The sequence below is a fragment of the Oncorhynchus tshawytscha genome, linkage group LG18 (assembly GCF_018296145.1).
Source record: "Oncorhynchus tshawytscha isolate Ot180627B linkage group LG18, Otsh_v2.0, whole genome shotgun sequence".
Taxonomy (NCBI): Eukaryota; Metazoa; Chordata; class Actinopteri; order Salmoniformes; family Salmonidae; genus Oncorhynchus; species Oncorhynchus tshawytscha.
Genome location: NC_056446.1, coordinates 34021329 through 34034378, shown reverse-complemented (window position 1 = coordinate 34034378; position 13050 = coordinate 34021329). Strand labels below are relative to the sequence as shown.

Here is a 13050-nt window from a genome sequence, read left to right as displayed (position 1 = left end):
GCAGGCCACAAACAGGCAAATAACGCTGCAGTACAACAGTACAACATTGGTTCTTGTCACGGATGGGCTATTGCAGCAGTCAACCACACCAGGTTCCACTCCTATCAGCTAAAAACAAGAAGAAGCAGCTCCAGTGGGCATGTGATCACCAACACTGGACAATTGAGGAGTCGGACAAATCCCGGTTCCTGCTGCGTCATGATTTGGCATAAGCAGCATGGCCCCATCCTGCCTGCTGTCAATGGTACAGGTTGGTGGTGTAATGGTGTGGGGAATGTTTTCCTGGCACATGTTAGGTCCCTTGATACTCATTGAGAAACGTTTCCATGCCCTGAAAAATTCTGTCTGTTCTGGGGGCAAAGGGGGGTCCGACCTGGTACTAGATTGGTTGACCTAATAAACTGGCCACTGAGTGTATATCCTTTTTGTTTACCCACCCCTCCCTACTTGTTGCTTTGAATTCCATGTGACGGTGTATGCATGTATAGGCCAGTGCTTGACTTGACTTGGATTGAAATACAATTGAAGTCGGATGTTTACATACACTTAGGCTGGAATCATTAAAACTCGTTTTTCAACCACTCCACAAATTTATTTTTAACAAACTATAGTTTTTGCAAGTCGGTTAGTACATCTACTTTGTGCATGACACAAGTCATTTTCCAAACAATTGTTTACGGACAGATTATTTCACTTATAATTCACTGTATCACAATTCCAGTGGGTCAGAAGTTACATACACTAAGTTGACTGTGCCTTTAAACAGCTTGGAAAATTCCAGAAAATGATGTCATGGCTTTAGAAGCTTCTGATAGGCTAATTGACATCAGTTGAGTGAATTGGAGGTGTACTTGTGGATGTATTTCAAGGCCTACCTTCACACTGTGTGCCTCTTTGCTTGACTTCATGGAAAAATCAAAAGAAATCAGCCAAGACCATAGAGAAAAGTCTGGTTCATCCTTGGGAACAATTTCCAAACCCCTGAAGGTACCACATTCATCAGTACAAACAATAGTATGCAGTATAAACACCATGGGACTCTGCAGCCGTCATACCGCTCAGGAAGGAGATGCATTCTGTCTCCTAGAGATGAACGTACTTTGGTGGAAAAAGTACAGAACAACAGCAAATGACCTTGTGAAGATGCTGGAAGAAACAGATACAAAAGTATCTTCATCCACAGTAAAACAAGTCCTATATTGACATAACCTGAAAGGCCGCTCAGCAAAGAAGAAGTAACTGCTCCAAAACTGCCATAAAATAGCCAGACTACGGTTTGCAACTGCACATGGGGATGAAGATCGTACTTTTTGGAGAAATGTCCTCTGGTCCGATGAAACAAAAATAGAACTGTTTGGCCATTATGATCATCGTTATGTTTCGAGGAAAAAGTGGGAGGCTTGCAAGCCAAAGAACACCATCCCAACCGTGAAGCACGGGGGTGGCAGCATCATGTTGTGTGGGTGCTTTGCTGCAGGAGGGACTGGTGCACAAAATTGATGGCATCATGAGGGAGGAAAATTATGTGGATATATTGAAGCAACATCTCAAGACATCAGTCAGGAAGTTAAAGCTTGGTCGCAAATGGGTCTTCCAAATGGACAATGACCCCAAGCATACTTCCAAAGTTGTGGCAAAATGGCTTAAGGACAACAAAAGTCAAGGTATTGGAGTGGCCATCACAAAGCCCTGACCTCAATCCTATAGAAAATGTGTGTGCGGAACTGAAAAAGCGTGTGCTAGCAAGGAGGCCTACAAACCTGACTCAGTTACACCAGCTCTGTCAAAAGGAATGGGCCAAAATTCACCCAACTTATTGTGGGAAGCTTGTGGAAGCTCACCCGAAATGTTTTACCCAAGTTAAACAATTTAAAGGAAATGCTACCAAATACTAATTGAGTGTATGTAAACTTCTGATGTGATAAATGTGATGAAAGAAATAAAAGCTGAAATAAATAATTCTCTTTACTATTATTCTGACATTTCACATTCTTAAAATAAAGGGGTGATCCTAACTGACCTAAGACAGGGAATTTTTACTCTGATTAAATGTCAGGAATTGTGAAAAACTGAGTTTAAATGTATTTGGCTAAGGTGTATGTAAACATCCGACTTCAACGTAGGTGCCGTTACTCAGTTCCGGTGAGCTCCTGGCCAAGTCAAGTACTGTAGTGTGTTAAGGTAAAAATACAAATAATCTCCTGTTTGAAACACTGACAAGGAGAGAATAAAAATATATATATATATCCTGTATATATATATATATATATATATATATATATATATATATATATATATATATTAGTGTATTATTTTGTTGCTCAATCTGATTACCTGGGCCTGGCTCCCCAGTGGGTGGGCCTGAGCCCACCCAAACCCACACGTGCCTATGCCCCTGGTTTGAATGTTTTTTAATGGCTGCCGAACTGTCTCTTTGCTCTGTTGACAGGACCAACACAGGTAGACAACTCCCTCAGACAACTCACTCAACAGGTCAAACTTAACCAACCTGACCTATGACCTCTGCCCAGAAAAATAGATGCACTCCCACTAACCATTTGAAACACAAAAACACATGAGAGGGAGCGAACACAGCAGACATGAAAAAGATATATATCGGCAAAACGGCCCTAAAAGTCTCCCGAAATGGCAGTAAACATCAGAAAAAGAGGTAAGAGAGAACAATTCAGAAGCTATTCATCCCTCCATCTCTCCATCTGCCCACTGAGTTCATTTCATCCTCCCCATCTTTGTCAAGTGGTCGTGAACAACTCGAATGTCCGTCCTCCTAACAGAATCATTATCCTGCCTCATTGTTTTCTCACCGCCGACCGCCATCTAAATGAAAACACTCATTACTGTGTGACTCAGCCGCCGTTTCCAGAGGTCACTAATGTGCGATTTCCATTGGGAGATTGACTTCATAAACTCATTCTATTGTCATGTAACAAACACCTGTGGTGAGCCATGCATCATGTTGTTAGTACCTGGCAAGGGGGTTGTTATACAGTAGCATGAAAAGCATTCAAACAGTGCCCCCCAAAACATTTTACTAACCATTGGTTACAGAATGGGATGATAAATATAAATATTAGGATATTGTTATTCCATTTAGTCATAAACGTGTTAGGTGTGAAACTTAGAGCAAGTAGGAAGGTAAACTGGAGATGAGTAATACTAAACACAGGAGGGAATAACAGTATTATCACTCCACTTACTGTACCTTCTTTCATTTATTTTTTATCTCAGCAGCAATAGCTTAGTTTTCAGTCATATGTTAAGAGCACGTTCTGCTTGCCTTAATGGGAATCTGAAACCTTGTTGCATGTGTGTCATGGGCTTTGGTGGTTGTGTTTTGTCTGTGTTCTGTCAAAGTGTGTGTGTTTGGAATGTGGATTGGAGCATTTGTGTGTATGTGTTTGCGTCGTTCTGGTGAATTCATGTCATTTGCACAGTCATTGTATTCAGTTTAATTCAAGATATTATCTCCAGGATTAAAACCCCCCAAAACGTTGAAATGATAATTGGGTTGCCCTTTTAATTAAGGGACGTCACCTTTAAAAGGAAACATCTTCATTTTCATCAGCTAAATATGTGTATGTGACAATACATTTGATTAGATTTGGCCTCTACTCGCAACCTCTTCCTCCTTCTATGATCTTGTTAAGGAGATAGAGGGATGAGAGCACAGTGGCCACATCTCTCACCTCTATCTCCTTCTCTTCCATTTCTCTCTCTCTCTCTCTCTCTCTCTCTCTCTCGCTCTCTCCCTCGCTCTCTGTTATTGGTGATCTCCCAGCAGATAGAGTCATTACCATACTTCCTCCATCTGTCCATCAATACAGGCCCATTAGCCTGCCATGGAAACTCAGACCCATCAAAGGGGAGAGGGATACATGTATTTTATTTATCACACCTACTTGTTATTACATTGGGTCTCAGGTTGTGCCGGGGCTTTATAAATAGTCCACATTGTGCTGTCTCGTTGAATTACACATGGGAGATCACTACTCAGTGAATTGCACATGGGATGTTATTATTCAGTAAATTACACACATAAATCACTATTCAGTGAATTACACACAGGGATCACTATTCAGTGAATTACACATGGGAGATTACTATTCAGTGAATTACACATGGGGGATCACTATTCAGTGAATTACACATGTGAGATCACTATTCAGTGAATTACACATGGGGGATCACTATTCAGTGAATTACACATGGGGGATCACTATTCAGTGAATTACACATGGGGATCACTATTCAGTCAATTACACATGGGGGATCACTATTCAGTGAATTACACATGGGGGATCACTATTCAGTGAATTACACATGGGGGATCACTATTCAGTGAATTACACATGGGGGATCACTATTCAGTGAATTACACATGGGGATCACTATTCAGTGAATTACACATGGGGGATCACTATTCAGTGAATTACACATGGGGATCACTATTCAGTGAATTACACATGGGGGATCACTATTCAGTGAATCCAAGCCGTCTAAATCTTTTCATGTGATTGATCACAGATCATAGAGCCATATTTCATAGTAGGTTACGTCCCAAAAGGCACCCTATTCTCTATAGGGCACTGCTTTTGACCGGAGACTTCTGGCTAAAAGTAGTGCACTATATAGGGAATAGGGTGCCATTTGTGACAAAGTCTTAATTTAAAGTGATCCTGTAAGTCACTGTAACCACTCTGGCTGATTATGGTGGTGGTGTTCTGTGCTATGCGTCAAGGTTGTAAAGTATTAGGTACTAGAGCTGAATGTTACTGGAAGCTAAAGGCAGCCTGAACTTTATATTCTTTAAGTGCATATAGAATATATGATTTGGGAATTCAAAACGTTTTCATCACCACTGTATGATGCTTATTGTTCATGGGTCATCACACAAGACTCCCATTCCATCTTATTTATACTCAATGTAACATATAAAATATATGCATATAATATAACATGAAGTTACCCCAGTAATATGTCTTACACTATGTCTGATGCCAGGTGTGTGTGTTTGTGTCCCTCACAGCTCTTTGCAGGAACAGAAAGAGGACCTCCGAAAGCGTCTGTCCTACACCACCCACAAGCTGGAGCTGCTAGAGAGCGAGTTTGACTCCACCCGACAGTACCTGGAGACAGAGCTACGCCGTGCCCAGGAGGAACTCGACAAGTTCACCGACAAACTACGCAGGTATTCCTAACCACATAACCACACCTTTTTTAATCACATTCTATTGATTTTGTGCTTTTCTGTCTGGAAATATATCAGACTGGATAAATATACTAGACTGGATACCTATCAAGGTAAAGCCCTAAAACTAACACAGGATACCTATCAAGGTAAAGCCCTAAAACTAACACAGGATACCTATCAAGGTAAAGCCCTAAAACTAACACAGGATACCTATCAAGGTAAAGCCCTAAAACTAACACAGGATACCTATCAAGGTAAAGCCCTAAAACTAACACAGGATACCTATCAAGGTAAAGCCCTAAAACTAACACAGGATACCTATCAAGGTAAAGCCCTAAAACTAACACAGGAATGCATTATCATGATGGACACATAGCATAGACATCATTAATCCAAAGGGTGCAGAATGTGTTCAATTATTAATAGTGTGAGTTGGTAAGCCAGTGTCATTGTGTGTCTCCTGGTAGAATACAAAGCAGCTACTCAGCACTGCAGAGGATCAACCAGGACCTGGAGGATAAGATCCATAGAAATGTAAGTGAAGTGTGCATGTGTGTGTGTGTGTGTGTGTGCGCACATGCGCATGTATGTGCTTGCGTTTGAGTGTGCGAAAACGTTCATGCATGTTTGTGTACACCTGTAGGTGTGTGTCCAGGCATAAATGTGTGCTTATTTGTGTGTGCGTGTTGTGTGCGTGTTGTGTGTGTGTGTGTGTGTGTGTGTGTGCACGCGCATATGTACCCATACGTGCATTCATGTTTGTGTACACCTGTAGTTGCGTGTGCATGCACACGCCTCTAAGCAAGCAGTGGTCTTTACTCTTTAGAAAAGGCAATGAAAAGCACTGAGCAATGGATTTGAATATGAATACACTAGCTGTTGGTACCACTGATGTTAATTGCAGCCTATTTCAATAGCCTGTCCTCCTTCCTATGGCAGTTGGATAGCAACCCCATTGTTCTGAGCTAGCCTTGCGACTTACATCTTTTGTCAGATGGCAAAATGAAGGATACAATTAACCATCCTGCCATTCCAGCATTGTACGGTCATCATGTGTCTTCTTCCTCGCTATGAATAGACAGCTGAATATCTCCCTCTCTGAATCTGTTAAGGAAAAGATAATCATGATCACAAAGAGCTGGAACTTTAAGATGTTGCAGGCTGATAGCGAGGAGGAGTGGAGAGGGTCTTTGTTTCATGGAACATAGAGGGACTGAATAATTTATCAAAATGCATATGTCTTTTTTTTATTGGATGTTAAGCTGTGAATCCTTATCAGTTGTATGTCGATTCAGCTCAGATGCTCCCTCTTTAGGGGTTACCAGGGTGATGATGTAGTTATCCTGTGCTCAGTAGATAATTGACTAACCTCTTTTTACACTTCACAAACCCCTGATCTGAGTTTATTGCAGTTCGATAGGAGAAAAAAAACTTCAACAGTCTCTCTCTTTCTCTTTTTTAAAAAGCTTTAATAAAAATGTCAAACAAAATAACCTACAATAAAGAGACGCACACAAATTCCAACAAACATCAATGACATCACAGCTGCTCAAAACCACATGTTTCTACAGCATCCATACCCATCCCATTTGTCTCCAACTTTTACTCTCATTCTTCATACCTTGGGCGTTTCCAGTGTATGTAACACTCTATGCCATTATGCCCTCAAATTGCACTATTCTATCTCTCTCTGTAACCATCACTTTTTCAATATTTAAATAATAATGCATTTGATTTATCTACTGTCTTAACGATGGAGCTTAAAAGTATTTCCAAAATGATTGACGAGAAAAGTATAGTCCTACCCATTGGGTATCTCACTGCCCCCTCATAAGCCATGTTTTGAAATATGCAGATAGACCGATTTAAAAGTAATCTTAAATTGTAAAACTTTGGAAAGCCAACTTTCTAACTCTGCCCATAACTGTTGGACTTCATAGCACTCCCAGAAGGAATGAATTATTCAGTCATTGTTCATTTTACACTTAAGACATGACTGCCATTCTGCTGTAGGATTTGTGAATTTTGTCTCTTGGACAATTCATGACTATATAATCTCCCTCCATCTTGTGCCAATGTCAGTTTTTTCTGCTATTTAAGTCTTGGTTCCAATAGTTTATATTTTCAGTTGGATAGACTCTCTGCGAGGATTTGTATATCTTTCCTATCATTTAGTATCCTTTTCCAACTCAAATAGGATTTTCTTGTCATTGCTCTGATGTCCAAAATAAAATAACAAAGCAATGTTTTCCAATCTCGAGGTGAAATATTTTTTTTTTACTATTGTAAGTGCCAAATAAAGTAACAGGGTTGACCGTAACAGGGTTGACCGGACTGTAACAGGGTTGACCGTAACAGGGTTGACAATTTCATCCTAAATCAGCCATAAATAGGGGGAATGGAAGTGTGTTGTGTGCAACAGGGAGGGTCAATTGAATGCAAGCTTCACATTTTTATTTTTTATTGCTACAACATTTTGAGCCTGTCTATCTATGGGTAACAGAGTTGACATGTTATGCTCGACCCGCTCAGTTTTCCACCACAAAACACCAGAAAGTGGCCAAAAAGAGTAAAACCTGCTCACCTCCCTTTCTACTATGACTTGACTACTAGATGTTCAATGTTTCTTTTGAAAAACACATTTAAAAATTATTATTTCACCATATTAAAACAAGAGTTCGGGTTCACATAACAGCGTTCTTCAGCTTGTAAAATCCAATATTTGTGGACAATTTATACTTAATATATCAAAGGGAAGCAAAGGTACTCATTTTGCAGAATGACCCAAAGGTACTCACTTTGTGGAATGACCCAACAAAGGTACTCACTTTGTGGAATGACCCAACAAAGGTACTCACTTTGTGGAATGACCCAACAAAGGTACTCACTTTGTGGAATGACCCAACAAAGGTACTCACTTTGTGGAATGACCCAACAAAGGTACTCACTTTGTGGAATGACCCAACAAAGGTACTCACTTTGTGGAATGACCCAACAAAGGTACTCACTTTGTGGAATGACCCAACAAAGGTACTCACTTTGTGGAATGACCCAACAAAGGTACTCACTTTGTGGAATGACCCAACAAAGGTACTCACTTTGTGGAATGACCCAACAAAGCATTTACATACCTTTTATGCACTTACTTCTGGGATAAGTATAAAACATGGGCAAAAGTAAAGCATGCTTGAAGTTATTGCACTCTTAACCCTCCTGTTGTGTTCGTTTCATGTTGATTCATTCTGTGTACCTGGTCCAAAATGACAGCCCCATTATAGCTGATTATAAATCCATAATAATACATATATTATCACCTAATGTTGTGTTAGATCTTTTTATCAACTTCAGTTCTTGTGAACATTACAAGTTTTGAACTTCTAGTTGGTATTTATGTCCTCTATGGCCTTTAGTTTAAAAAAGCATAATGAATGGATTATTTTGACTATAACAAATACTCAGATGAAATATATTGTGCTATTTATTTATCACAGGCTACTTTGTGTCAAAGTTTAACAAGGACTCTCTCCTCCTCACCAGTGTCATGATCAAATATATGAACAAGAGCCTCACATACAGTATATCATTTGGTCATTGTGCTGCCACAGAATGAATTGTGAACAAGGCCTCAAAATAGCATTATATACCAGAGCTGCGAGATGGGTTCAATATATTATTGAAAAAATGTTGCGATTGTTTGTGAGAATGCCAACAGGTGTGGTTCCCGGGGGGAACGATTCTATTGGGGGAAGGTTCCCGTTGGGGTTGCCATGGAAGCCAAGAAGGGGAGTGAGGTGTGTGTGTGTGTGTGTGTGTGTGTGCTCAAACACACATGCATGTGGGGGTCTGGGAGAGGAAGTGTATCCATCTAATGAATGGGCATGTGCCTGAACTCAATTTTCTACACTAATTGTAGTCTCACCCATTCGTTTCTAATGACCCGTCAATGGCTGGTAAGACCACAGGTGTACAAACGTTAAATAAAACAGCCAAAACGTAATGAATATCATCCAAATGTATTTTGTGTGTTCAGATGCCCTGTGTGGACAAAGTCATGGAACCTTATATGACAATCAGATTAAATGAACTACATTTTTCAGAGAGAAAACTTCTAAAAAGGTTCAATTCGACCGGAACACAGCAGGAGGGTTAAAAGAAAGGGTTCCGAAAACCTTCTTCGGCTGTACCCATACCACCCTTTTTGGTTACAGGTAGAACCCTCTGTGGAATGGTTCTACATTGAACCCAAAGGGGTTATACCTGGATCCAAAATGGTTCTTCCTGGAACCTTTTAGGTATATAGCTCAACAGAACAATATTTAGTCTACAATGTGAGACGGTTCCACTAAAAAAAGTTATTGTTTGTTATACATGATTAGACTGGAATGTTCCAGGGAAAAACCTGATTTAAAAAACAAAACAATCTACAGTACAGTTTGGTTAATCTTCCACCATTACTATGATCCACTTTCATATTCAGATTCCTGCCTTCATGATGTTCACATTCCTTTTCCCTTCAGCCTCATCAGTAGTCGGGTGGTTCTGTTCTCAGATCTCAGGAAGCAGGAAGACCAGAGCCCCATCAGTCTGACAGGCTGCTGAACACTGCTGTAGGGATGCACCAGTGGTACATGGCCAATAGATAGAGCACTGAACATCAGCTGTACCAGAAAGATGTCCAAGCCAAATTTACCATCATTTACAGAGAGGCAGAAGTAGCCAAAGATTAATGCAAACCATGCAAATGATAAAATAAAGAAATATTTTCTTAGCACAGGTGAAGCAAATAGAACCTTTATGCCTCATTCGTGTATTTTCCTCACCTCTGTCACCTCCAGTAGAGTATCTGTATTTTCCTCACCTCAGTCACCTCCAGTAGAGTATCTGTATTTTCCTCACCTCAGTTACCTCCAGTAGAGTATCTGTATTTTCCTCACCTCAGTCACCTCCAGTAGAGTATCTGTATTTTCCTCACCTCAGTTACCTCCAGTAGAGTATCTGGAACTCTGCGTTTGTTGTTTCTACAACTCTAAGAATCAACTCGTTAGCTTCGTTGGTTTTCTCCCGACCAATTTACCACCTTGCTGACTCCAGAATTGATATGTAAATAAGAACTAGTGCCTGTGGTGCCACCATCACAAATGTAGTAATTCTTCAGTCCCAGATGAGGCACACCAAACCAGCCAGGACACATTGTCCAACACCAGCAAATATCTAGTTTAGACAGGAGGCAAAGGATTGCCTGGTCATTCCAACCTATTTAGTGGCTAATACAGTGCTGTTGATTCAATATCCTCTTAGGGCGGCCGCTAGTATAAACTGGGATACCAGGTATACGTACAGGTTTGCAGACAGGCCTGTCGTCACAGTAAGACAGGCCTGCACCACAGGTAGTTGTTTGTCTATGACCGTACGATTCAGCAGTGGGTCCAAAAAAGAGGGAACCAAAACCAATACCAGCCATGAACATAGTTTGTGCGACTCCAACTAAATGATCTTTCTCACACACCAGATCAAAACTAGTGACTATGGTGGTTTCATAGTGTCTTGTCGTAGAACCATCCCTTCTGGCACTCAAGGGTCTGAATCCATTCTCCCTGATGGTGTTAATGTCCCAGTCCACTGGGTTAAACATCAGACACCTACTGAAGGCTCCATGCTGCTCCCGGGGCACGGTCAGATTCAGCTGTTCCTCACTGCTCAGATTAGCACCAGCTCTGAGGATCCAGTCAGTGTTACAGTGGCGGCCAGAGTCTGTCTGGACAAAAAGAAAACTAGTGAATAGGACTGGGAATATGAGGTTTTGCAGACATAGTCCAAGCAGTATAAGCTTCTGGAACAATCCAACGTCTCCAACGTTAATCAGGATCTCGCCAAATGCAACCATCTTGATACCAGGCAGTGCCAGAGATTCCTAGCAAGTGGCAAGAAAATTCTGCTTCAGTCAGAAGCCCCAGACAGTTCATTTGGCTCAAAATAGAAGCAACCTCTGTAGATGCAATTTAATGTCTAACTACTGGACAATCTTCAACTGGTATGTGGATCATTCATTTTTGGGGGAACAGCTGCACACAATACCAAGTTAAGGCAAGGGCTGTCTTGGTGGACTTAGTAGTCTTGTTTTCTAAAACATTTTATGAGGTACAATCCGTCTTGGTGAAGCCTGTAGCTGTAATTTCTGATATGTTGACTTGGCTGGAGAGAAAGGAGACTCAAAGCCACAGAGCTTTGTGGTACAGGTAGTCATATGAGGTAGTCATGTGAGAATACAATTGCTAATAGCACCAGAGACTAATAACACCAGAGGCTAATATTACCTGAGACTAAACAGGATGGTATAATAGCCCTGGTGGCAAACATCGGCTAAACGCATGATGGCTAGAAAGGCCTGGAGGCTAAAGGCATTATGGCTAGAAAGGCCTGAAGGCTGAAGGCATGATGGCTAGAAAGGCCTGAAGGCTGAAAGCATTATGGCTAGAAAGGCCTGGAGGCTATTGTACCAAGATGGCGTAGCAGTAAGTCGTCCTGTCTCGTCGTGTCCCTGTATATATCGTCTATTTTTCGTTTTTTACATATTTTTCTTCAAAAACATTTTGCTAAACCTAAGCTTCCAAATACTCTCCTGCAACCCGCCTCACCCAATGTAGCTATTTTTCCTAAAGTATTTATATTTACTTCGGAACCGGAACCCCTCAACTGAAGCTAGCCGGCTAACCACCAGCTGTGCTAGCGGTCTTCAGCTAACCGGTCATCAGCTAAGCTAACCTTTAGCTCGGAAAGCTCTCGCCAGCTCGAACAACGCGACTCTAACCAGAGCATAACGGACCTATTTATTTTTCCATCCCGGACTCATCCCTGGATTCCCACCGCAAACGGAACATTTCAGCTGGATCTTCACAACTAGCTATCTAGCTAAACCGCAACCCCGGATGATTACTCCTGGCTAGCGCTTCCACCCACTTAGCGTGAAGCTAGCCCGGCCAGCGCACCTGTACCACCACCGTAGCATACTCCTGGGCTACAATACCCGGGCCCACGACCGGTCTATCGATGTCACCGCATGAAGAGGAATAAACAGACTCACCCCATCGCGACGTCCCCTAAAGGCCAACTCTCTAGCCCTCGCTATCTCCCTGCTTGCTAAACTCGGCCTGCTAACTGCTAGCTTGTCTAGCCCCGGTCCGCTAACTGCTACCTTGTTTAGCCCGGGCCTACGAACTGTTAGCTTGTTAGCACAGGCCTGCTAACTGCTAGCTTGTTTAGCCCGGGCCTACGAACTGTTAGCTTGTTAGCACAGGCCTGCTAACTGTTAGCTTGTTAGCACAGGCCTGCTAACCGTCTGAATCGCCGCGTCCCAAACACTCACCGGACCCATATTTACTTTCTATCTCTTCTTGATTTTTAATCTGTTTATACCTTTCCGGAAACCTGCCTCACCCAATGTGATACGGAATCGCTATTATTTTTAATTTTTAGAACACACTCAAGAACCTCCAGAAGCTAACCAGCTAACTAGCTACAAGCTATTTAGTCATTGTTAACTTTTTTTTTTCCAACCTGGATAACACTCGCCAGTCCAGCTTCCCTGCCCCATCCTCCGTTGCCCCCTGGACACTGATCTCTTGGCTACATAGCTGATGCACTCTGGACTGTCCATTAATCACGGTACTCCATTCTGCTTGTTTATGTTTTATCTGTCGGCCCCGTTGCCTAGTCAACGCCATTTTACCTGCTGTTGTTGTGCTAGCTGATTAGCTGTTGTCTCACCTACTGTTTAAGCTAGCTTTCCCAATTCAACACCTGTGATTACTGTATGCCTCGCTGTATGTCTCTCTCAAATG

The 13050-nt window shown here is 41.7% G+C and overlaps 1 protein-coding gene across 1 annotated transcript in view; it reads left to right on the top strand.

Moving 5' to 3' along the window:
- Positions 1 to 13050, top strand: part of LOC112217923 (brain-enriched guanylate kinase-associated protein) — a 64297-nt gene that overhangs the window by 37030 nt on the left and 14217 nt on the right. Inside the window, 3 exon segments of the mRNA XM_024378530.2 lie at positions 2450 to 2671; positions 5048 to 5209; positions 5680 to 5746. Coding sequence (XP_024234298.2) covers positions 2601 to 2671; positions 5048 to 5209; positions 5680 to 5746 — 300 coding nt within the window. The 5' untranslated portion in view covers positions 2450 to 2600.